The sequence below is a fragment of the Schistocerca americana genome, chromosome 1 (assembly GCF_021461395.2).
Source record: "Schistocerca americana isolate TAMUIC-IGC-003095 chromosome 1, iqSchAmer2.1, whole genome shotgun sequence".
Classification (NCBI taxonomy): domain Eukaryota; kingdom Metazoa; phylum Arthropoda; class Insecta; order Orthoptera; family Acrididae; genus Schistocerca; species Schistocerca americana.
The window spans coordinates 126440250-126467645 of record NC_060119.1 but is presented as its reverse complement, the minus strand read 5'-3'; the positions used below and the strand labels follow the sequence as shown (position 1 = coordinate 126467645).

The following is a 27396-nucleotide window of genomic DNA, read 5'->3' as shown; positions in this document are numbered from 1 at the left end:
TTTTGTTCTCAATCAGAATACTGATGCGTCGGAATAACGGTTTTCATAATAAAGTTGTACGGCTACATATTAGATTTTATGAAAATGATAATAAAGTTTCACAAGAAAACCTAGCAATTTTAGAGAAAAAGTATAACTAACGATAATATTGTCAGAGACAGAGCCTTACACTATTCCGTACGTCTGCTGCCATATAATAATTTTCTATGAAAGTTCTGCAGATAGGAGCTATCGAGAAATTAACCTGATATAATTAAATTTACCGTGGGGCATTTGAGACTCACATTTATCTACGATGATGATGGAAGCTGAACAAATGAATTAAAATTGGTAGCATGGCCAGGACTTGAACCCAGGTCTCCTTGTTTAAAACGAAGGTATGCTAGCCATTATCCCCAAACAGCACTATCCCTAACACACCTACATGAAGTATCCCACTCCAGTGGCCTCCCTAACACAAACTTCTAATCATATCTTCAGCTTATCTTCCCCTTTTTGGATCATCACTACTGCCGAGGCTCTGTGTTGAAATGGCACCCAGCTGAGTTAACCGTAATGCTGTGGTGGTGTAATGTCTAGCCTGCTGGCCTAGAAAACAAGAAGACCCAGCTTCAAGTCTTGTCTATGCCTCAAATTGTAATTCTTTTTTTCAGCTGCCAACATTATCAGGAAGTTAACGTTGGTGAAATGGATGAGGAATTCAGAAGATCGTTGCGACAGTATTTTGCCCCTGGAAAGTTCCACAGATGGCAGGTATCGAGAAAATAAGGTGGATGAAGTTATGACCGCTCACACTAAAAGCTGTTGTAAGAGGATGAAGAAAACAAGAACCCAGTAAACCCCCAATTCCTTAAGGAATCGAAATCCCATATATAAAACAGCTTCGGACTTCTGATGAGTTTGTGTATTAAATATTTGACGTTAAGCATATAAGTTTAAAAGTTTCAAATTATGTTTACAATTGAGTGGAAATCGCCAAGTTCTCTCATAATCAAATAATAGATGAATATAGTTTGAGTTGTTTTCGCTTAATTTTAAGCAAGAGCTAGTTTTATCATAAATCCAGACGTTTATTGAGTTATACCTAATATATTTGTTGTACAACGATATAATGTTGTGGTATATGTGGACAGTGTCTAAAAAAATTGTTGCGAGTAGAGTCAGTAGTAAAGAAGTAGTGAATTAAACGGTCGTGACTGATGCTGAAGTTGTATTACAGAGAAAATGTAATACACAAACTTTTTTCTTTCCAATGTTTTTGGGGGGATAGGCGGTTGGTGGTGGGAGTCAGTATCCAAAAATTCTGTAAAGATTTGGAATTATATAGATTTGTTGGAAGTCGGCAACGGCTCACACACTCAGATAACGGGTGAATTAGTCTGAGTATTTGTTCATGTATTGAGCTATGCTACCTCGAGACATACGCACAGTCTGTAACTTAAATACTTGTCATACGGAGCGAAACTTTCAACAAAAGATGATACCTCATAACTATTAGATTATGACAGAATTAAAAAGAAAAAAAATGGTTCGAATGGCTCTGAGCACTATGGGACTTCTAAGGTCATCAGTCCCCTAGAACTTAGAACTAATTGAACCTAACTAACATAAGGACATCACATACATCCATGCCCGAGGCAGGATTCGAAACTGTGACCGGAGAGGTAGCGCGGTTCCAGACTGTAGCGCATAGAACCGCTCGGCCACCCTGGCGGGCCAGGATTTTAAAATTACTCTGTCAATAATTACACGAAAATTTAAAAATCAAATTTTTTTTGCCCCTAGAAGGAAACCTAGAAATGGGAGCGGAGGACTGTGGCCCGGGTTGGCCGTTTAGTGATGCAGATATTTGAGACCGCCCTCAGGTGTAGAAAGTCGCGAATTCGGATTGTATATTGGAAGCTGTATTGGAGAACGATGATTTCATGGCTGCATCCTTTGAAGATTTCTGGAGAAGGATTTATGATTACCTCGCTGAAATTACGCTTCTCAGAACAAGGTCGACGTACTGTGAAGCCTCGTGAACATACTGAGGCTCATTTGAATCAACATGATGCCAATCTCATGTGAGTGAAACGTCCGCGATGTGAAAGTGAGACTCCCAATTTCCGTAGATTAGATAATTACACAAGCTTTGTGAAATAACACAATGCACACTTCTGATGACTCGCTTTTGGGATCAAATATTCTTTCTGTCTGAACTTAGTTGTCCCTAGGTTATCTCGTATAAAGTCAGGTTGTGTACACAAGACCATATCCTAATGGTAAATGGTAGATGCAATCAGCTTTTCGAAGACGTTGTGAATATGTGCCTTCCGCGACAGATCACTGTATGTATACACAAAAAAAAATGTTGCATCACCTCTGTCCCGAGAATTTCGGAACCTGTACAGAAAATTGGAATAGAGATCAACATAAACATCATTTCCGCCCTTTTTGTTGCTCAGGATAACCAAACATTGCATGTTGTTCCATCATACAGCGACACCTTCAGAGGTGGTGGTCCAGACTGCTGTACATACCGGTACCTCTAATGCCCAGTACCACATCCTCTTGCATTGATGCATGCCTGTATCCACCGTAACATACTATCCACAAGTTCATCAAGGCACTGTTGGACCAGATTGTCTCACTCCTCAACGGCGATTCGGCGTAGACCCCTCAGAGTGGTTGGTGAGTCACGTCGTCCATAAACACCCCTTTTTAACCTATCCCAGACATTTTCGATAGGGTTCATGCCTGGAGAACATGCTGGCCACTCTAGTCGAGCGATGTCGTTATCCTGAAGGAAGTCATTCACAAGATGCGCACGATGGGGGCGCGAATTATTGTCCATGAAGACGAATGCCTCGCCAGTATGCTGCCGATATGGTTGCACTGTCGGTCGCATGATGGCAGTCACGTGTCGTACAGCCTTTACGGCGCCTTCCATGACCACCAGCGGTGTATGTCGGCCCCATATAATGCCACCCCAAAACAGCAGAGAACCTCCAACTTGCTGCACTCGCTAGACTGTGTGTCCAAGGCATTCAGCCTGACCGGGTTGCCTCCAAACACATCTCCGACTACTGTCTGGTTGAAGTCATATGCGACTCATCGGTGAAGAGAACGTGATACCAATCCTGAGCTATCCATTCGGCATGTTGTTGGGGACATCTGCACTGCGCTGCATGGTGCCGTAGTTGCGAAGACGGACCTCGCCATGGACGTCGAGAGTGAAGTTGCGCATCATGCATCCTATTGAATCGTAACACGACGTCCTGTCGCTGCACGAAAAGCATTATTCAACATGGTGGCGTTGCTGTCATGGTTCCTCATAGCCATAATCCCTAGGTAGCGGTCATCCAATGCAGTAGTAGCCCTTGGGCGGCTTCAGCGAGACATGTCTCTCTGTATCTCCTGCATGTCCGAACAACATCGCCTTGATTCACTTCGAGACGCCTGGACGCTTTCCTTGTTGAGAGCCCTTCCTGGCGCAAAGTAAGAATGCGGACGCGTTCGAACCGCGATATTGACCGTCTAGGCATGGTTGAAGTGTAGACAACACGAGCCGTGTACCTCCTTCCTGGTGGAGTGACTGGAACTGATCGACTCTCGGACGCCATCCGGCTAACAGCCGCAGCTCATGCATGGTTGTTTACATCTTCGGGGGGTGGGGGGGGGGGGGGGAGGTTTAGTTACATCTCTGAATAGTCAAAGGGACTGTGTCTGTGATAAAATATCCACAGTCAAATGGTTCAAATGGCTCTGAGCACTATGCGACTTAACTACTTCTGAGGTCATCAGTCGCCTAGAACTTAGAACTAATTAAACCTAACTAACCTAAGGACATCACACATCCATGCCCGAGGCAGGATTCGAACCTGCGATCGTAGCGGTCGCTCGGCTCCAGACTGTAGCGCCTAGAACCGCACGGCCACTCCGGCTGGCTATCCACAGTCAACGTCTATCTTCAGGAGTTCTGGGAAGCGGGTGATGCAAAACTTATTTTGATGTATGTATGACGGGCATTCAAGTGAAAATTAGAGAATGTATATCGAACATGACGCGGATGTTGGCAACGCAGGTGTCTATAGAAGTGCTCTCCAGTGAGAATCACGAAGGAACAACGCGAACGTTTACCCATGTACCGTTTGTGTGCTAGATGGTCTCGGCGTCGTCGGCAGGTATTGTGTGCATCCGACTTCACTATTGAAGCCAGGAAAGAGGAACAGAGAGGTGTAGTGATGTTTTTGGTGCGGAAACAGTGTCAAGAAGTGACGTTTATGCTAGAATATCTGCTGAGTACGGCGAACACAGTATGTCACTTGTGCGTGCTTCTGCGTGGAATAAACCGTTATAAGATAATCGGGTGCCATTGAAAGACAGCAGTCGGCCAGGACATTCTGCCTGCGTCATTACCTCTTCTATCATTGGAGCGGTGGATGCTTCCGTCAGAAATGATCAATGGTGGACGGTGGAAAACAGTCGATCACGTTGGACGTGTACCGTGGCACCACTCACGCTCTCATGAAAGATCATCTGAAGTTCCGGAAGTCTGTGTGCAGTGGGTTCTCCACATGTTTACGAAGAAGCTGAATGGAACAGGAGGTCAACATTCTTGCAGCACGTAGAACGGTATCACGATGATTAATACCGCTTCTTGTCCAGTATTTTTGGGGTCAAAATTTTCTACCGGAGAAGCGTGAGGGCCTACAAGGGAAGCAGGTGGGTTCATCTGAACCGAAAAAATAAAAAACCGTGCACATGAGCTCCGAGAAAATCATGATGACACTTCTTCTCTGACTGCGAGGGCCCACAGCTAATTGACTTTCTTATACACGGCGGTACATTTAACGCTTGGCGGAACGTGGACACCTCGCAGAAATTGAAGCGCGCTATCAATTTCAAACGCCCAGGAATGTTAACGGACGGCATATTTCTGTTGCAGGGCAATGCCCGCTCGTATGTTGCCAAGATTTCAACTACGCTGGAGAAATTTCGCTAGGATGCTCTTCACACATCATCCACGTGGTACCGACCTCTTCCCACGATTTGCATATTTTTGGAGCCATGATGAAAGACATTCATGGTTATTGATTTACTTCAAAGGAAGAGGGCCGCTCCTGGGTACAATAATGGTTCTATAGCCTCTTATATTTTCGGTACCAGAAATGTATCTTCTGCTTTACTAGCGATACCACCATCGTAAAAGAGTACAAAGTCATGTCCATTATAATTATCCGGGCAGTTATGCCGTGGTCGGTTGATGAATTTTGTCTCAATTCCCAACGTTCCGTCTCCGACTGCGGGAGACATCTTCAAGGAGGTCCGTAGGTCGATGGAAGGTCCAACACACACACTGGCTCGCTACTGACTGCCGCTAAATTCCGTGTCCGCGCGCTCCCTCGCCGCGACATGACGACACGTGTTTTGAAAACGTCAGTGCAATTGGTCGCTGTCCGTCGCCGTCGATCGCCGTTGCCATCACCCAGTAGTGGACGGGTGTTACACATCATCTTTAACACCGGCATCCATATACCGTTTAATTTGACGCCCTCCTCCTTTCGGTTGAAATTATTTGGGTGTTTAGCGATTTCGATTGCCTCCCTGTAGAGCCTTTCGTAGTATCCGCTTGTGGCCGCTAGTACTTGCGTCTCCTCGAAACGAATATTGTGGGTCCCTGGCTGGAAAGCATGCTCCGCAACAGCTGATCGTTCCGTTTCTCCTCTTCTACAATTTCCCTTGTGCTCTTCCAAACGTTTAGAAACAGTTCTTTTAGTTGTACCCACATGAACATCACCACAACTGCATGGGATCCTATGCACTCCAGCTTTTTCCAAAGGTTTGCGAGCGTCCTTGGCAGGCTTAAGGTATTCCTGTATCTTCCTGGTGGGCTTGTAAATTACGGTAATATTCCGCTTCGTCAAGATCCTCCCTATTCTTTCCGTTACATTTTTAACAAACGGCAGGAAAACCTTAGATTTTGCAGTAGCCTGTACGTCAGTATGATTTCTGCGTGGATGCCTCAACGCACGTTTTATTTCGGAGGACGAATATCCGTTCTTCATTAGTGCATTGTGGAGATGTTTCATCTCAGCGTCGAGCAACTCAGGTTCACAAATATTTCTAGTTCTGTCCGCTAACGTCTTAACAACACCCCGCTTCTGTTGTGGATGGTGGTTCAAATCCCGGTGCAAATAACGGTCCGTGTGCGTGGGATTTCGGCATACTGAGTGGCGCAAACTATCATTTTCGTTTCTAAAAACAAGCACATCGAGGAAATGTAATTTGCCGTCTACCTCCTCCTCCTCAATTGTGAACTGAATTCTCCAGTTTATGCTGTTTAGATGTTCGTGGAACCGGCTTAGTTCCTCCCTACCATGTCTGCACAGCACAAACGTGTCATCCACGTATCGGAACCATACATTTGGTTTTTTTCTGGCAGCACCTAAGGCCTGTTCTTCAAATTTCTCCATAAAGAAGTCTGCAATTACGGGACTTAGGGGGCTTCCCATAGCCACGCCATCCGTTTGCTCATAAAACTGTTCCTTCCACTTGAAGTATGTGGTCGTCAAACAACAAACAGTTCTAAAATTTAGCGGCAGTCAGTAGCGAGCCAGTGGGTGTGTTGGACCTTCCATCGACCTACGGACCCCTTTGAAAATGTCTCCCGCAGTCGGAGACGAAACGTTGGGAATTGAGACAAAATTCATCAACCGACCACGGCATAACATCCCGGATAATTATAATGGACATGATATTTCCGGCCGTGAAAGTCTACATTTTAGTATCAGACGCCTCTACGGGGAGGAGACGTCAAGAGAAGTGCGACGCCTGGAAGGACTCCAGAAGAAGAGAGTGCAGCTTTTGTGTTCCCTCACATTCCTGTCTCGTTGCAGAGCCGTCGGCGTTATACCGAAGTTTCTGAAGATATAGCGACTGTTCTATTCGGGAAAGGCACAACACATTTTCAAACGGACTGAGGAGGCCTTACTACTAGAGCGCATTCAGCAGACCCGACGGGACTTGGCAAGCACAAACTGTAAGTTAATGTCTCTCCATATTACGATCAGTAATAAGCTGTGCAGCAGTGACTGGGATAAAATTGATAGACTACTGCATGATACCATGGGGAAGCGTATGTTGACGACGTCTAGTAGACAGAAGAAGAAGTTTGATAATTTGCTACCTGATCAGACTGTTCGGCATTTAGACGTTTCCCGGACCGTTATCAATTTGTCCAAACGTTCGTTATCTGACGATGAGACATCTGTGCTTGCTAAGGGAGGAAATTTTGCTGCCGGCCGAAGTGGCCGTGCGGTTAAAGGCGCTGCAGTCTGGAACCGCGAGACCGCTACGGTCGCAGGTTCGAATCCTGCCTCGGGCATGGATGTTTGTGATGTCCTTAGGTTAGTTAGGTTTAACTAGTTCTAAGTTCTAGGGGACTAATGACCTCAGCAGTTGAGTCCCATAGTGCTCAGAGCCATTTGAACCATTTTGAAATTTTGCTGTTAGTCCGCGTTTTGTGCCCACGGAAGAAATTATAGCCAGTTAGAAGCAGGAATTCGCAGTGTGGATGCTGTATCAGCTGAAGAAATCCGTATAGAAACATTGAGAATATTAGCCAATGCAAAACTGCCGAAAAGTAATGTAACTGTGGGTGAGAGAAGAGCTTTAAAACTCCTGAATGACGATGTGTTTTGGTTCTCCCAGCTGAGAAAGGAAGCGCAACGGTGGTTATGGACGTGGCCGACTATCAGAGTAAAATTACTGATATATCGGATCCGCAAGCATATAGGAAGCTGAATAAGGACCCCACTAACAACGTTCTCAGAACTGTGTCGCGGTTAATAAAAAAGTTCTCCATTGAAGAGAGTGTACAGAAAGATCTCTGCAATTCGGTTGCGCTACCACCGAGGCTTTATGGATTGCCCAAAATTTATAAAGAAAATGTGCCGTTAAGACCGATACTAAGTGCCATTGGTTCGCCCACCTACTCGTTAGCCAAGTTTTTGACTACGCTGTTGAAACCACATGTGGGCCGTTCGGACTTATATGAAGAATTCGACATATTTCATCAGCAGATTGAATGGCATAGTGGTCCAGCAGGAGGACATATTGGTCAGCTTCGATGTGGTATCGCTGTTTACCATGGTTCCACTTAATGATGTATTGGAACAGCTGGATCGAATTTTTCCTGCCGATATTTCAGAACTGTTTAAGTGTTGTTTGACGACCACATACTTCAAGTGGAAGGAACAGTTTTATGAGCTATGGGAAGCCCCCTAAGTCACGTAATTGCAAACTTCTATATGGAGAAATTCAAAGAACAGGCCTTAGGTACTGCCAGAAAAAAAAAAACAAATGTATGGTTCCGATACGTGGATGACACGTTTGTGCTGTGCAGACATGGTAGGGAGGAACTAAGCCGGTTCCACGAACATCTAAACAGCATAAACTGGAGAATTCAGTTTACAATGGAGGAGGAGGTAGACGGCAAACTACATTTCCTCGATTTGCTTGTGTTTAGAAACGAAAATGGTAGTTTGGGCCACTCAGTGTACCGCAAACCCACGCACACGGACCGCTATTTGCACCGGGATTTGAACCACCACCCACAACAGAAGCGGGGTGTTATCAAGACGTTAGCGGACAGAACTAGAAATATTTGTGAACCTGAGTTGCTCGACGCTGAGATGGAACATCTCCACAATGCACTAACGAAGAACGGATATTCGTCCTCCGAAATAAAACGTGCGTTGAGGCAGCCACGCTGAAATCATACTGACGTACAGGCTACTGCAAAATCTAAGGTTTTCCTGCCGTTTGTTAAAAATGTAACGGAAAGAATAGGGAGGATCTTGACGAAGCGGAATATTACCGTAATTTACAATCCTACCAGGAAGACACAGGAATACCTTAAGCCTGCCAAGGACGCTCGCAAACCTTTGGAAAAAGCTGGAGTGCATAGGATCCCATGCAGTTGTGGTGATGTTTGTGTGGGTACAACTAAAAGAACTGTTTCTAAACGTTTGGAAGAGCACAAGGGAAATTGTAGAAGAGGAGAAACGGAACGATCAGCTGTTGCGGAGCATGCTTTCCAGCCAGGGAACCACAATATTCGTTTCGAGGAGACGCAAGTACTAGCGGCCACAAGCGGATACTACGAAAGGCTCTACAGGGAGGCAATCGAAATCGCTAAACACCCAAATAATTTCAACCGAAAGGAGGAGGGCGTGAAATTAAATGGCATATGGATGCCGGTGTTAAAGAAGATGTGTAACACCCGTCCACTACTGGGTGATGGCAACGGCGATCGACGGCGACGGACAGCGGCCAATTGCACTGGCGTTTTCAAAACACGTGTCGTCATGTCGCGGCGCGGGAGCGCGTGGACACGGAATTTAGCGCCAGTCAGTAGCGAGCCAATGGGTGTGTTGGACCTTCCATCGACCTACGGACCCCCTTGAAGATGTCTCCCGCAGTCGGAGACGAAACGTTGGGAATTGAGACAAAATTCATCAACCGACCACGGCATAACAGCCCGGATAATTATAATGGACATGATATTTCCGGCCGTAAAAGTCTACATTTTAGTATAGTACAAAGTCTGCATAAACAGAAGAGGAAGTGATGAACAGTACGTAACCTTACTCTGTTTTAATCTGCTTATGAGTAACGCTATTTACTGCGAATCAACTTTTTTCCGTCTACAATATGCTTTGTTATACAGGCTGTGAGACTAAAACCTCTCGCATTTGAAAGACCCAGGAAAAATTAAAACCGCAGTAGATATAATGATGAAATTGCGCCATATCCTAGAGTATCTCAAAGAATTTCTTTCTGCGTAAGCAGTGCCAACTATTGTCGCCAAAGCTCAGCATGATTACCTGAAGTGAAAATGGAGACTCCTTAGCAGCAACCAATAGTGTGTTTTGCAGGAACACTGTAGTCTATTACTGTGCAAAGGAAGTATAGCAGACTCTATGGACTTTATTCACCTAATGTGACAACGATTAGGGAATAGCAACGTAAATTTCTGGCAACTGGAGGTACTCTGAAACATTCTGGTGGTGCACGTCGCATTATCTTGGATGAGACAGTTGAGGACATCAGACAAGCATTTCTCAGAAACCCGCCAAAGTCAGATCGGCAGATGTCTAGGCAACTTAATGTATCCAGAGCAACATTGCATCGTGTTGCACACCAGCATCTTCATTTGTGTGGTTGCAAAGTGTAAATTCTGCAACATCTAATGCCGAGCGACAAAACAAGACAACAGTTGGCTACACTTGTGCTGTGGTGTATTGATATGAATTCCGGCTTCCTGGTAAGATCGTTGTCAGTTTAGGCAACCTTTCATGGATCAAGAGCGGTTAATCGGCATAAGGTTCACATTTGGGACTCACGACATCCATACGCTATCATTGAACATGTTAGTTACTGAACGTCTAGTGGAGCTTAATGCACAGGAGGGTTTTGGAAATTTCTTCTTTGCAGAAAACGCCGTGAACGGCTCAGTGCATGTGGGCGTGTGGAGCAGTTTGTGTCTAAGAGACTTGCTACGCAACGTCATCTTTCAAGAAGATAAGAGTTCCATCATATTGGTCAACGACTGTTCACAAGCCTACAGATACGAAATTACTGCATCCCTAGGTCGGACACGGAGGACTCGTTTCCTGGCTACCACGTTCCCCCGACATTATCCCGCTGGGTTTCTCGTTATGAGGATTGGCGAAAGACCGCATGTATGCGACCAATGTGGACGATATTCGTGTATTAAGACCTCATGACAGAGGACTTGTTACGGAGAACATGGCAAGAAATTGAATTCAGACTCGATCTACTTTGTGGAAATTTGGAAATCTGTGGTAAGTTCCTATGGGACCAAACTGCTAAGGTCATCGGTCCCTAGGCTTACACACTACTTACACTAACTTACGCCAAGGACAACACGCGCGCGCGCGCGCGCGCACACACACATACACACAGACACACACACATACACATACACACACACACACACACACACACACACACACACACACACACACACACACACACACACACACACACACACACACACACACACACACACACACACACGCGCCCGAGGGAGGTCTCAAACTTCTGATGGAGGTAGCCACGAGGAACTTGGCAAGGCGCCTTAGACAGCTACTTTGTGCTACGATTGGTTGATATGTAAGGCTGCACTGACGATTATTAGATAAATTCTTTAAGACGGCTCTAGTTTGTAGTGCAGTTACATTATCGATTTTTGTAATACGAAGAGACTGAAATGGACACCCTGTAGTATCCATTAATTGATCTATGCAAGTAGTTTGTAGAACTGTGTTTATAATAGTCGCAAACTATGGAATCTTACAGTTATCAGTTGTTTCAGTATTTCTCGACTTAATTTAGACGACTCTCGGGCGTAGCGTCAGATGTTGAGTAGAATCTTACTGTTTCTTGTAACGAAACAATGAGTGTTATCATTTCCGTCACGGATGACGTCGAAGTTACTGTGTTTTGATTGGGAATCGAAAAATTGTTACTGTAAGTGTGTTAGTGTTTCGATGAAAAAGGGAGCAATCAGCCTAGTTGTTTCTCGGTCTTTTCCTTTTACCTTGCAGTACTTGTGATGATGTTATTCAATCCTTTAGTCGTCTACGACAATGATTATTTATTTCCTGCTAGTACCCTTTGAGTCTTCGATATATGATGAAGCATTTCACTTCATCTTCCACTTAAGAATGGTTTAACATGACACGTGGTAAGACACTTCATAACAGCTTACTTGAGAATCATAGAATAAAATGGAATTGCTGTCTGGACATTTAATGAGTCATATGAATAAGTAAATGAGGAACGTAACTTATAACAATCTACGGAAAATTAACAACTGCGAGATGAGTGGGGAACGACATAAACAGCCAGTCCATGCAGCTAAATTATGACATTCTATCTATTATGGCTTGGAGAAGCTGTACGACATGAAATTGAAAGTTGTTACATGATGACAAGCTGCAATGTATGTACTTAGCACATAACTCTCAAATGAATATCTAACCTCAACGTAAAATGCAGCTAACATTTTAAATATGTGGAGAAAAATCAAGAGAAATTATGAAACGTCAGTATACATTCAAACAAGGTGAATGCAGAACAGCTCTTATTTACATCAACCAAATACTTTGTAAACATGACAGACCTTTGCACTATTCACGACCACTTCCTGCTCCATCGCCTGCAGAGCAACAGATGAAAGACATCGCTCTGCCTTAGTATGCACCTTAGTCTTTTCTACCTCACTGTATGCCCATACACGCAATGTAATTCAAAGATAGTAGGATGGTTTCTTTGTATCTCGAATGCCGATCATACCACAGTTTATCATGTTTCGCTAGCTCATCTTAAGGGCATATACGAACATTTTTTCAAGTAATACAGGTTTCGTAGAAATTACAGGACACAGAATTGCACTTTCCTGTTAACTCAATGGCCCGATACTGCTTCTGCGAGCCGGCCGGAGTGGCCGAGCGGTTCTAGGCGTTACAGTCTGGAACAGCGCGACCGCTACGGTCGCAGGTTCGAAACCTGCCTCGGGTATGGATGAGTGTGATGTCCTTAGGTTTAAGTAGTTCTAAGTTCTAGGGGACTGATGACCTCAGAAGTTAAGTCCCATAGTGCTCAGAGCCTTTTTTTGCTTCTGCGACGGATGTCAACTACGAGAGCTTTATGGCAAAACAGGTAGGAAGAAATTCTACGCGATGATTCAATAAGATAATCTAAGAAAGGATTGTCTTGATCTCTGTAAATCGCAGGTGGAAGAGCACGGCCAGTCTTATGCGATGTTCTACGTATTACCTAACAAAATTTGAGATTAATTTAAAAAAAATGGGGGGATCTTACAAGTTTCTTGGTTCCGGAACAAACAACGGAACACGCCGAGATATCAAATATTATGCAACGCAGGCCGATTAGAATTAGTTCTCAGAGCGAATGCCCGCTACTTCCACCCACTCCGCCGTCCGATACAGCTGACGCACTCCGTCTTTGCGTGCTTCATTTTATTACCTACTCACTGTTACCAAAAGTCAATGAAACACTTCCTACCATTTTTTCTTGAAAACATAATTACTCAATATTAACCTCCATCAAGTGCACCGCTGTAAAATGTTAACTGTGTCAACTAGATACTTTTGTTAAGTTATTTCTTCTCTAGCAGGTAATAAAATTTTCTTTAAAATTAGTGAAAAATATCAGCAGTTTTCTTTCTTCAAAAAATAGTTTCATAAAATAAAAATTGAGGTAGTTACAAAAAACGTGCTAAAAAGGCAAGCTTTTCGGAGTAATTTTTTTAATCGTTACAATTAATAAAATCGCGAAGTCTATTTAAAAGCATGGTACCACAACTATCTGCGAAGGAATAAGCCTAAAACCGATGCTGTAGGACGGTTACTGTAGGGTCAACCACTCAGAAGATATCATCAGTTATGGAGAGCGCCCCCCCCCTCTTTTTTTTTTTAAAAAAAAAATCAATACACCTCGAAATATAATTAGTATTTTTTAATCTTTCAAACAATACTTTGATTTACCGTGGACTATAATTACAGTAAATAGCAATTACGTGAACGTTATAGGAGATGTTTAACGTGAATGTTAACGAGATTTAAACTTCTAAAAAAGCCACCGATAGATGTTTTCAAGCCCTACAATTTTATGTTCAACCTTTTCGGATCGCAGCTATAGTTTTTTACTTATTTAAGAAAAACCGTTTTTTACAGCTTTTCGGGCCTTTTTGACCATGTTCATCATCTTGGGTCGCGTTTCGTGAAAACAGACAAATCAAAATTTCATATTCTGTACGCTTACATTATGTGTTTTCAACTAAAATTCTTTTAAAAATTTAATACCATGCCCTCACAGAAAGCTTGGAATAGTGGGTGTGCTAATATGTCCCTCTATGTCCGAGTTTGGGGCCTCAGCGCTCTTATGGGCTCCACATGTTCTGCAGACAATGGCATTACGATCGCTTCGGCGGTTTTAACCGTACACCCTCCGGCTCGTTTCTTTTTCAGTGAAGCTAACATTTCTATCCGTGAGAATTATTTTTCGCAGCCTTAATATTTGCCAGTGGACTTCAGTACAACGTATTAGGCTTAGTACTCTTACCGTTACCTTGAAAGTAGTCACAAATCTGCAGTAACACTCCGGACAAAAAATGTCCTGATATCCTCAACTGTTTAGAATAATAGGGGTGTGTCTTGATTAGGGTTTGCAGTGTCATGAAGACTAAATTTGAGAGTTACAACAATGGACAAAAGCAGTATGAAGTACTAGTAGCAAAGCTACCAACATCTACGGACAAATTAGACTTTTGACCTTTGGATTGCCTTCAGGGGCAAGTACATAAAGTCATCAATGACTATCCGTCACGTTGATCTTGTATGCATGACGTCATCCTCCTCTCACTCCCTCTCCTCCAATCAGAGCCCAGTGCTTTACCAGCCCTCAAAATGAAACAATCAGCATGCAGAAGCCAAATCCACCACCTTTGCTGTTTTCAAAAGTATCTGAAAGTAATGAACTCTGTAAACTGGTAGCATGTTCTGAAGTATCCACACGAAAAGCAAAAATTGGTCCCACGCTTAAAAATGTCGAAATAAGTTGAATTATTTGTAAAAAATATCTGAAGAGAGTACCTGACAATGTTTCTACATCGACTGATTTATCAAAAATACGTACATTTCACCTACATTGTAGCAAACAACAGTGTTCAATATTTGTATCAGTCTTGGTGCCAGGCATAATGGACGACAAAATGAAACATTTCCACTTCTAAACTTTTTTTTCATTAGTTATGAAAATACACTTGACACTACCGTTGACGGAACTTACAGGGTAGCTTCAGTGGACAACGAGCTAAATTCGATAATTAAACCACATTTGTAGCAAGGCACAAGTAAGCCCCAAATTCAATTTTTCCACACCTATAATGTCTGAATTTTCGTTCTATAACTGTAAACAACACATAATACCTACAGTAATATGTTTATCACGCAAGACAGTAAATTCGAACACTATGAAACAAGCCGGCAGAGTTTATTATTGTCTATAACGCTAAAAATCAAATATCTAAAATAGTGTGGTAAGTACACAAACAGTGACAGTTGACACAAACAAATAGGCAGCTTGTATTATTTTTAAACAGGCTGGAAGAGTGCAATTATTGTGTAACTTACAGGTTAAAGTTCACTTAACATCTAAAATATGACTGAACTCTCAGTTGAAACAATGTTACATCCATATCTCAATTGCCGGTACCGTTGTTCCACAACAGCACGAAACACATGAAGATGAAACAACATGCGACCGAATATATATTGCTGGTCGTACAAAAACGAACTGAACATGCACCATTTTAGGGAGAAATATAACCCATCAAGGAAAATATAAGTTTTGAGTGCCTAACAAATCTTTGTGTATTACATTTCATCTTGAGCCTGTCGCTATGATTCACTAGCATGTTTATCCCCCGACGTCACGTTTTCCGACAGTCCAGCACAACAAACCTTGCTATAAAGCATTCATTTTGACGAGTTTTCTAATGCGTTGCATCACTTAAACTACATATTTTTGTAACACGCAACAATAAATTCGAACTGCGCCAGAGATGATGTGTATACATGATTCAGTCAAAGATAGTGTGGACAATGAACAATATTCCAGAGATCTCTGATCGCAAACCAAAACTGGATCTTTCACTCAAAATAAAATTAGTAGTTATCAAAACATATTAGGATTTCTTCAACAACAATGCAAATCTCATGTGGCACACTGTTTTAAGTTAATTGTTCTAAACGATAAAAAAAATGCACATATACTCCCATATCAGAGCTTCTGACTGAACTTACAGGTTGAGCTCCATTAGACAGAGCAAACTGAGATAGCATAAGCCTTAGTACATAGCACAATTAAGTATTTTCACATCTAAATTGTTTGAATTCATTTGTACAGAAAACATATTAGCTAAAATAATGTGTTAGTTACAGGACGAGCGCAGTTACACAGCTTATAGGTTAAGAGAAACTTGATAGCTAAAACATGACTGATCTCTCAAATTAAGTGCCACAACGATATTTTAACGTCTACGATGACTGTTGTTATTCTATAACAGTGCAAAGGAAATTTAACTTAAAATAACACGCTAAGGAACCAACGCAGTAATAGTTGATACAATAACGGACACACCAAGACAAAAAAAATGTAATTTATTGACTGGTTAATATTGCCTTTAATTATTTTTGACCTTGGACGTACCTATGATTACGCTCCACCAGCATGTTCGTCCACCGACGTCACATTTCCCAGCACCTTGTTGCAAGCAATCAGAGTAAAAATGATGAGTTTTGAGAGATATTTAATGCATTGTATCACTTAAACCTGTGGCGCCGTTTTTACGTGGAGTGTAGTACACCTAGGGATTGTATTAGCAAGGGCTTACAATTAACACTTTCTTTGCTAACCAAAATATTAAAATAGCAGAGCGCATACAAATAGTAAGCCTACATACTCAATTTTTATTGAAGAATAATAATTCCAGGTATATAATGATACAAGAAATCAGACCCGTGTACTCCCGACAGAAATGCAATATGTTTATCTCACAGTGAACACAATAATATCCAACAAAATGTACTCCAAAATGTACCCATACATTACATAAATAAACGAATATTGCTTCAGCCCATGATGACTAATCTTTAAAATAAAATGACTATTTATTTCTGCCCGTGATTAAAATTACAAGTGGGTTCCAGACGAAAGTACAAACTATCTTCCTCTTATTAATGACTTTTCGAAGGCACACCGAAATAAACGATGACAAGTAACTCACATAAAAATTATCAATAGTCACTACTACCAACACCTCACCAATACAGACAGACAACCAGACAGAACTACTACATCTACATGATTACTCCGCAATTCAAAATTTATTTCTGGCTGAAGGTTCATCGAACCACCTTCAAATGGCACTACCGTTCCACTCTCGAACAGTGCGCGGGAAGACCGACCACTCAAATCTTTTTGCGCGCGGTCTGACTTCTCTTATTTTATTACGATGTCCATTTTTCCCTATGTAGGTGGGCGCCAACAAATTATTTACGCAATCGGAGGATAAAGTTGATCATTGAAATTTCAGGAGAAAACTCTGCAGGAACAAACGATGTTACGTGCCATGCCTATGGCGTTCTCTCCCTTATATCGCTATAATACAAAACGAGCAGCACTTCTTTGAACTTTTTCTACGACCTCGGTTAGTTCGATCTAATACGGATGCCACATCGCACAACAATATTCCAGAAGAATGCGGACAAGAGTGACGTGAGCAGTCTCTTTAGTTCTGCCAATATACACAGTCTTCTGTTTGATTTCCCCACAACATTATCTATGTAAGCGTTCCGATTTAAGTTATTCGTAACTCCAGTCCTGCTGTAAGTTCCTTTGCACGTTCGGAGAAACAGAAGCAGTTCGTGGACAGGTAATTCAGATCTACTGATATCAGTAAAGTAATACATAACTTAGTTCTCTGCAATTGCGGCGTCAGCTACTAACAGAAGCTTTAAATGTTGAAATGTATACAGATACAAAGGTTTGCAATCCAATCAGTCTTCAGTACAATGACTATTTTCTAGATGAAGAGCCCTAACCGCTATGAAAGTCTTTAAATGTTCTGAAATGGCAAGCACACAAAACGGGCTCTGTGCGTCGATGTTTGAACTCAAGTAGACCCGCAACCGAGCACCGGAGAGGGGATGCTTGCATCTCATTGGCTGTTGCGTAAGCGTCCGTGGCAGTGTCCTCATGCAGCGGTGGGGGCTGCAGGAAATGCGGCAGCATGATTTGCCACGCACATATTTTTTAAGTTCTGCCGCTGGATGACAGCCGATACCACAAATGCCTAAGTAATTAGTTGAATTCACAGTCTTTAGATTGTGAAAGAGAAGACATTAAGTGATATCGAGTGAATGACGATATTTTGTGGTGCTGCAGTTCTTCAAAACATTTTGGAAAATCGGAGAAAGTGCAGTGTCAAGCGATCATAGGTCACGAAATCAGCTTATTCACCTCGCCAACAACATATGAAAAAGCGCTACTACACCAAAGCCATGAGAATTTGTAGATTGTGTAGCAGACTAGATATCAATATAAATGTCCAATAGCATCAGGTAAGTAAGAAAATAAAAAATAACCCACTGAAAATAGTACGAAAGTGCTGAAACATGTCTGGGTAAAACAAAATTGGAAATGTGTGTTGCATGAGGAGGAATTACTCGTCCTAATGATATTATTGAGTTCTTGAAATGGGACTTGTTTACTGATTTTTCTTGTACGCAATTCTGAACGTACAGAACTTTTAACAAGTGGTTTCTCGCTGTAACAATACAGCTAACTACGAATAGCGTTTCGTAACATGAAGAAATAATCGACAGATTAGAAACAAACACTTAAAGGCCAGTATACTGTTTCTCAGTCATATTTCAGATAAAATAAATAAATTATTTAAGAATACAAGCGTTACAATAGCATTTGAAACCAATAACCCACTACAGATGAAACGAACACACAACTCAGGAATCACATATATACCAGAAGTAAGGCGTTTACAAAATACTATGGTATGACTGTGAGAAACAGTATATTGGCAAAACTGCCAGTAACTTTCTAACACGTTTTGAGGAACGTACTACTGTTAATGCACGTACCAAATCAATATTTGGTCAACATCTTGATGGATACAATCATTCTGAGGGTTGCATTTCTAACAATTTGAAACTATTACGTACTGTCCCAAAAGAACTACTGCTAAATACTTCGGAAGAAATTGAAGTCTATTCACTTCACAAAAGTAATCCGTTATCTGTTTTAAACGAACAACTTCAGTTGAAAGAGAAACATTTCCTTGAGCTTTTCGATGATCTGCTTTAGAATGTTGACTCTTCTGTCGTGCGTTTTTAAAATTATTATGGGATCTACATACCAACTTCATAGACAATATTTCATAAACATAGACAACTACTGTGCCCTCTCGAATTATTTTCTCTTAGTATTGATCTGTAAGGAGTATTATGTAATCTATGTCAATGAAAGTCTCTTGTTACACCAGTAAATCATATCTGTGCAGCATGTACTATACGTGTCAGCTTAAGATTATTGCAGCCTACTCATTGAAAATCGATTAAATAAAAGTCATGCTGCTCAATAGTACATCGTCTGACGTGACAGTGTTTGCCATTCCACTTTCGCAACAACTTCGTTAGAAAGAAGCCTGCTGCCACATCTTTTCACTGGCGTTTATCCTCACCATGGCAATCACTAGTTTGCCTATCGACTTTACAACTTCAGTGGAGAGAAGCCTGCTGCCTCATCTTTGGAACGGCGTCCAGCTTCACCGTGGCAACCAGTGGTTCCAAATGGTTCACTAACAGGTCTTGAGAGGGCAACCCATGTACTGTCACAACGAAGTTCACTTATCCTACATGTTTAAATATTTTTAACGCTTCTTAATTGACAACAGCTGTTAAATAAGCTAAGTTTAGTGTGTGTTTATTTTTCGTTGACAATATTCTTTTAACTTAGAAACTGTTGCATTGTTATTCGACCTACAACCCATTCCTTACTAATGAAATCATTTCGTCCGAAGTTGGCGGAGCCTCCATTATATATAGTAAGATGTGCACTGGTTTCTGCAGTAGTAATTCTCCAGCTGAAGGAGGTTCTTACTCATTGATAATTCATCGTTTTATAGCTTTATAAGTTTATGTATTTTCTTTAATGTATGTAGCCCCCTAATTAAAGCTTTGTATACGACTTGTAGGTCTGAAGATGACTACAAAAGTGGTCGAAATCGGTCACCGTAAGAAATAAATTGTGATCAAGACTGTTTTTGATAGTAAAAAAAACAAAGTTGTTCAGGAAAAGACACTTACTGCATTTCACAACACTTAGTAATAAACAGCTCGCAGTATAAGGTCAACCTGGCAACCCTTTGTAATATATCACTTGCTGGTCGCCTGTGTGCGCTGGACCTGATTGATTTGGAGAACGGGACGAAACAACTATGTCATTTGTCACATCGGATTATGAAAAGTTGGGGAGGACGTCGGCTGTGCCATTTGAAAGGAAATATCCCGGCAGTTGCCTGAAGCGATGTAGGGGAAACCACAGAAACCCAGATCAGGATGGCAGGACGCGGGTTTGAACAGTCGTCCTCCCGAATGCTAACCACTGTTCCTCTTCGCTAATGTAGACCTATCAGCTAGATTCCGCTTGTAGATTGAAGGAGCTTTCTATTCAGCCTCAAATTCATGGCCTGGGCTTTCCGTAATCCTCCTAAATAGGTGTGTCACGGAGCCTGATTTTAAGGGCTAGAAATTTCCCTTTGATGCTCGGGGTTTCTAAAATTTCCAAACTTTTGTAAAGCGCTGTCAGAAAGCAGCCCTTTACAGAAGCGCTATAAGTAGAAGTAGGAAGCTGAAAGTAAGAGTGCCTACACACTGCACCTGATTTTGATTGACTGAAAGGCCAATACGTGAAGAAACTTGTAACCTCCCCACAAAATTATTAATTAAAATGAATTTTAAATATTGTAACCTCTGAACAAAATTGGCTCACATTTATAATCTCCGTGGCCGGCCGAAGTGGCCGTGCGGTTAAAGGCGTTGCAGTCTGGAACCGCAAGACCGCTACGGTCGCAGGTTCGAATCCTGCCTCGGGTATGGATGTTTGATATGTCCTTAGAACTAGTTAAACCTAACGAACTTAAGTTCTATTGGACTAATGACAACAGCAGTTGAGTCCCATAGTGCTCAGAGCCATTTTTTATAATCTCCGTGCAGAAATACATTCACATTTAATGTACCCACAAAATTCTTTTCTCATTTAATGTTAAGTTCGAAACAGAAAAATTCCGAAACCACAAAATAATAAAATTCAGTAGCCTGGTAGGTTTTATAACGACAGCAGCGCTGCGCCTCGGCCCTGTATTCTGAATAAAAAAACAAAAATTCTTACCTCAATAAAAACTGCGAATGTATCTGCTCTTACCTAAAATTTTTTCGGCACAGCTTTGTGCAATGCTGGCCTATATTTTTTGTGGTTCTCGAAAGGAATGATCATAGACGTTATATATTCTTTAAATTGAAATGAGTTTCTTTTTTTAAAAAAAATTACTTTATATTATAAAAATTATTATTGCGGCATTTTTTAAAAGAAATTGGATGACGGTTAACATACATTACTAGATATGCGCGAGGCTGCTTCTTTACCTTCTACAATAATACTCATCCTCCAGAGTCCCGACCTGGGCAGACTCCAGACAAGCACCGACAACTGCCGACTACTGCAGATTCACGCAGGCTACTGTCGGCTACTCAAGGCTACTGTCGACTAGCGACAAGCAACAAGCAACAACTAACTACATAACTCACCACTGGGGGGAGGGGGGGGGGGGTGCAAAAATTTGGCAGCGATGGTTTTTTTTTGTGGTTTTAGGGCGCACAACTTCAATGGTCATTAGCGCCCTGACTACGTTAAGAATGCACCGCGAGGCACAAGTTTAAAACAACAACTAAAAGGGAAAACACGATAAAAGACAGACTGACAGGCATAGGATTAAAAAACTGCATCATCAAATGTCCTTAGAGAGGTTTGTCAAATTGATAAAACGAAGAACACGAGCAGCTGCTCGTGGGTCATCCGCTAAAATGGCATCTAAAGTACATGGCAGGTTAAGATCTAGACGCAGTGTGTTAAAATCCAGACAGGACATTAAAATGTGGCGGACCGTCAGCAATTGCCGACATGAGCAGAACGGCGCCGGCGCAGCCGTCGGCAGATGGCGGTGGCTGAACCGGCAGTGTCCAATGCGTAACCGGGCCAAAACGACCTCCTCCCGCCGAGAAGGGCGGGAGGAGGACGTCCAAGCCGCGGGAAGAGGTTTCAAGGTCCGAAGCTTGTTGTCTGTAAGTCCAGCCCAATCGGCATGCCACAGCGATAAAATGCGCCGATAAATGACCCTGCTAAAGTCTGATGAAGGGACACAACAAGAAGCTGTCCGAGGCTGGAGGACCGCAGCCTTGCCCGCGGCATCTGCAGCTTCGTTCCCAGGGATACCGACATGGCCAGGGACCCACATAAAGCTAACCAGAGAACCGACGTCCACCAGCTGCTGCAGAGAGCGTTGGATCCGGTGCACGAAAGGGTGAACCGGATACGGATCACTGAGGCTCTGGATGGCACTCAGGGAATCGGAGCAGATGACATAAGCAGAATGTCGGTGGCGGCAGATGTAAAGAACAGCCTGGTAGAGGGCAAAGAGCTCAGCTGTGAAGACCGAACAATGGCCATGGAGCCGGTATTTGAAACTGTGCCCCGACAATAAAAGAACACCCGACCCCATCATTGGTCTTTGAGCCATCCGTATAAATGAAGGTCATATTGATGAACTTTGAACGAAGTTCAACAGAACGGGAGTGGTGGACCGAACCGGGGGTAACCTCTTTTGGGAGTGAGCTGAGGTCAAGGTGAACGCGGACCTGAGCCTGGAGCCAAGGTGGCGTGTGGCTCTCGCCCACTCGAAAGGTTGCAGGGAGTGAAAAATTAAGGTGTTGAAGGAGGCGACGAAAGCGAACTCCAGGGGGTAGCAGGGCAGAGACATACAACCCGTATTGACGGTCGAGAGAGTCGTCAAAATAGGAACGATAAGACGGGTGGTCAGGCATTGACAGTAGCCGACACGCATACCGACAAAGCAATATATCGCGCCGGTAGGTGAGTGGCAATTCGCCAGCGTCAGCATGAAGACTCTCTACGGGACTAGTATAAAATGCTCCAATCGCAAGTCGTAAACCTCGATGTTGTATGGAGTTGAGGCGGCGTAAGATGGATGGCCGTGCAGAGGAGTATACGAAGCTCCCATAATCCAGCTTGGAGCGGACGATCGACCGATATAGACGAAGCAGGACGGTTCGATCCGCTCCCCACGACATACCACTGAGAACGTGGAGGACGTTTAAAGAACGGGTACAACGGGCAGCCAAATATGACATGTGGAGACCAGCTAAGTTTCCTGTCAAATGTAAGACCTAAAAATTTTGTTGTCTCCACGATTGGGAGAGCAACGGGACCGAGTCGTAAGGACGGTGGGAGAAACTCTTTGTAGCGCCAGAAGTTAATACAGACCGTCTTCTCGGCAGAAAAACGGAAGCCATTGGCGACACTCCAGGAGTAAAGACGGTTAAGAGAACGCTGAAGACAGCGCTCCAGGACACGTGTACACTGCGCACTGCAATAGATGGTAAAATCGTCCACGAAAAGGGAGCCTGATGCATCAGCTGGGAGGCAATCCATTATTGGATTGATCGCGATGGCGAAGAGAGCGACGCTCAAAACTGAGCCCTGTGGCACCCAATTCTCCTGGCGAAAGGTGTCTGACAGGACAGAACCCACACGCACCCTGAACTGTCGATCCAGTAAAAAAGAACGAATAAAAAGAGGGAGGCGACCGCGAAGGCCCCATGTATGCATGGTGCGGAGAATGCCCGCCCTCCAACAGGTGTCGTAAGCCTTCTCCAAATCAAAGAACACAGCCGCGGTCGGGCGCTTCCGCAAGAAGTTATTCATAATGAAGGTCGACAAGGTAACCAGATGGTCAACAGCAGAGCGGCGCCTACGAAATCCACATTGTACATTGGTAAGTAGGCGTCGAGACTCGAGCAGCCAAACCAATCGAGAGTTAACCATTCGCTGCATCACTTTACAGACACAGCTGCTAAGCGAGATGGGACGATAACTGGAAGGCAAGTGCTTGTCCTTCCCCGGCTTAGGAATCGGGACAACAATAGACTCGCGCCAGCATGCGGGAACATGTCCCTCAATCCAGATGCGATTATAAGTACGAAGAAGAAAACCTTTACCCGCAGGAGAAGGGTATATATATATATATATATATACATACACACATATAAGTGACAAGACATAATCAAAAATGTAACACTCTAACTATTACTCAAAGTCTGTGATTAGAAAACAACGTTCAGTGTTACACATAACTCTTAAATTGGTAGTATTATTTGGGACTGGTAGTACATTTTTTTTGTGCTAGCAATGCATTGCGTTGGGATCGATAATTAATTGCTGGGGCATAATATTTGCATTTGACTTATTGCTGCAAATGATGTGTAACGTCATTCGTCATGAGTCAGCTGTAGCATGGTTATGAAGCGAATAGAGTATATGTGATCACATTCATGAATGACACAGGTTTAATGACCAACTGCTTATAGCACATTAATTTCATGAATATATTCTCCTGCAAAAAATACAAAATGGATTATTAAGCTGAAAGAAGAAACGCATATTATGCAGAAAATTAGTAAACTTCGAATTAACAGGTAATGAAATGTGTATATATGTTCTCTAGCTGTCCTTTCCAAAACCTTCAGTCATCATCATACCATGTGACATAAGACATACGGTCAAGACGAACTGCAACAAATACTTTAACTACATAGCATAAACACAAACTTCAACATTATCCTCATCTGCAAAGAAAAACTTCATTATCCATATCATCATAATCCATTATTATTATCACCTGTAAAGAAAAACTTCATTACCCAGATTAGCATATTCTGCATCACTATTCATAATCATTATCATCTGCAAAAAGTCACTTCATTATTCATTATACAACTATTCGTAGTATAGAGTTCCTTATTTCTAGCGTATTTCATCTCTAAAACTAAGATGTTTAGTTCTGTCTGACATTCTGCATCAATCGCCTCGTATTCTGAAAGAAAAAATTAGTTAAGACTGCTATCATACGATGTGTATGCTATATTCTTGTTAATGCTTGTTAATCCTGATCCATTTACTCTTCGTGACGAGGTACTGCATCTTCTTTCGTTCATTCCGAAGGTGAAATTCCCATAATTTATTTCTTTTACACGTTACTTCTTTCTGAAAATGATGAACAATGATTAATGTCTTGCATTTAAATCATATACCCATTAAATAAAAGCTGGTTTCTAGTGATATAATTGAGCATACAGCATAGCATGACAGAAAACGTAGTATGTCAAAAACAGACAGTGTGCAGGTGCAAAAATGTACACAGTATCACAATGTAACAGCAAAAAAAATTTAAAATAGTCACGATGTTGAGATATCATAAGGCAAATGTCAGAATCAACTGGTGTTTGTTATATCTTAAATATTTCTTAGTGCATACAAACAAAACAGGAAAACAATCATACATACATGAAAAATGGAAAATGTGCACGGTCTGATGTGTAACGACTAGAAGAGCGACCTGTTAACCTTACCTTGCCGGGCACTTGCCAAGAAAAAATACGATAATCATCAGTAAGTGTTCATGTGAATGTAACTGCATAAGTGGTCATAAGAAAATCAGGAAGTGGTATTACAGTGTGATAAATCATGCAGTATGTTCATTCAATAAATGGTTGGATGTTGGAGATATGGTGATTCCCTTTGGTTTTTCTGGTTCTCAGAGTTTCCACGTGTACTACATTGGGGTGAGGAATGCTGCGAATTCGATATAGCTTCTTTTTCCTTTATTAGATAAATAATGTGTGCGTACTAATATCTTTTGTCCAATGTGAAAGTCACGGCGTGTGCAAACCTGTTTTTGCTGTCTTCTCCGGCGCTCTGCGGCACGTTTGATGATGTTGAGCGTAATGTCAATTATTTCATGGTGTCGCAGTCGACGAGATGTAGGAAAGGTTACTAATTCTTTAATTTTGTTAGGTGGTTCAACATTTTTCAGCATAACAGACGGAGATAGCATAGTAGATTTATTTGGTATGGAATTAATTACATCCTGGAATGAGAGTATGTGTTTGTACCAATCAATATGTCTTATGGCAGTATATTCTACACAGTTTACGAATTTCTTTCATTAATCGTTCTCAAGGGTTCGAAGAAGCATGGTACCTGGATATATAGATCGGAGAAATATTTCTAGCTCGTAACATGCGTCTCCATGTAACAGATCGAAACTGTGGTCCATTGTCGGAAATTACTTTCAACACATGCCCTACTTGAAATAGAAAATGTTTTACAAATGCTTTCGAAACAGTTTTCGCAGTAGCTTTGCATAACAGAGTGAAGGTAACAAATTTCGAAGTGAGTTCAACAGCGACAAAGATGTAGCAAAAAACCTCTTAGTTCTGGGAATTACACCAAAAATGTCTACAGCGGCCATGTGTCTCAATTTAACAGGTACAATGGGATATAATGGAGGAATATGTGAAGTCGTATCTGACAGCTTTCTGGCAGCTTTTACATGACGCTAAAACTCGTCGAATACGTTTCTCCATGTTGGTAAAATAAGTTCTGTCTCAGTATAAGAAAACATTTTCTGGCTCCGTGATGTGCGTAACTTAAATGAGTATACCAGATTAATTTTTTAACTAGCTCGTCAGGAATACATAATAACCAGTTGTTGCTGTCAGGGTGAGAGCGGCGAAACAATGTCATTGCGTACAGTGTAATGGTTTCTAATGGTAGCATTATTCCTATCTTGCCAAAGGTGTTTAATTTCTTTCCACACGTTGTCTTTACTCTGCTTTTGTGCTATGTCTTGTAATGACGACGAAATGAAATTCTCAAATGCAACTTGTTGAATATACATGACGCTGAAATTTGCTTTGCAGAAGTTGGTTGTGATGTCTTTCTGATTGTTGCTGAGAGAATGGGATAGTGTGTATGCTACAATATTTTGAGTACCGGGAATGTGAACAATTGTAAAATTAAATTCCTGCACATAAAGTTTCCATCTACTTAATCGGTCGTGTGAAAATTTAGCGGAAAGTAAAAACTGTATAGCTTAATGATCTGTGTAAACGGTCCTATGTCTTCCATAAAGAAAATGCCGAAATCTCGTAAATGCCCATACAACACTGTTTCAAGTTCTGTAACATAATTGCGTTCAGAAGGTGACAGAATGCGCCTCGCAAAGGCTATGTTTTTAATTACTGTAGTGCCATCTTCTTCAATTTCCTGAAAAGTGTGTACGCCTAAACGGCGTTTGAACTGTCGGTGGCAATGGAAAAATTTCTAGTAAGATCTGGGTGTGATAAAAGAGGTGCATTCAACAAGTCATGTTTCAAATAACATTTTCGAAAACAAGATTCTGTGTATCTGAAGTATTGCTTGCGTTGCTGGAAGATGCAATCTGTACTGTATCTGGTACAATTCTTTCTGACGTGCTATTATTTGCGGGAGGATGCTGTGGCATTTCCACTATTTTAGCTGTTCTGTTATTTCGTCCTGACGTATTACGTTGGCGATGATATCTACAGTCTGGTTCATTCATGA

General features: G+C 42.1%; 1 protein-coding gene across 1 annotated transcript in view; it reads left to right on the top strand.

The window, feature by feature from the left end:
• The first annotated feature begins 1917 nt into the window (after nucleotides 1-1917).
• LOC124605498 (proteoglycan 4-like) overlaps nucleotides 1918-27396 on the top strand; it is a 196244-nt gene continuing 170765 nt past the window's right edge. Inside the window, exon 1 of the mRNA XM_047137266.1 lies at nucleotides 1918-2066. Coding sequence (XP_046993222.1) covers nucleotides 1918-2066 — 149 coding nt within the window. The remainder of the gene's footprint in view (nucleotides 2067-27396) is intronic.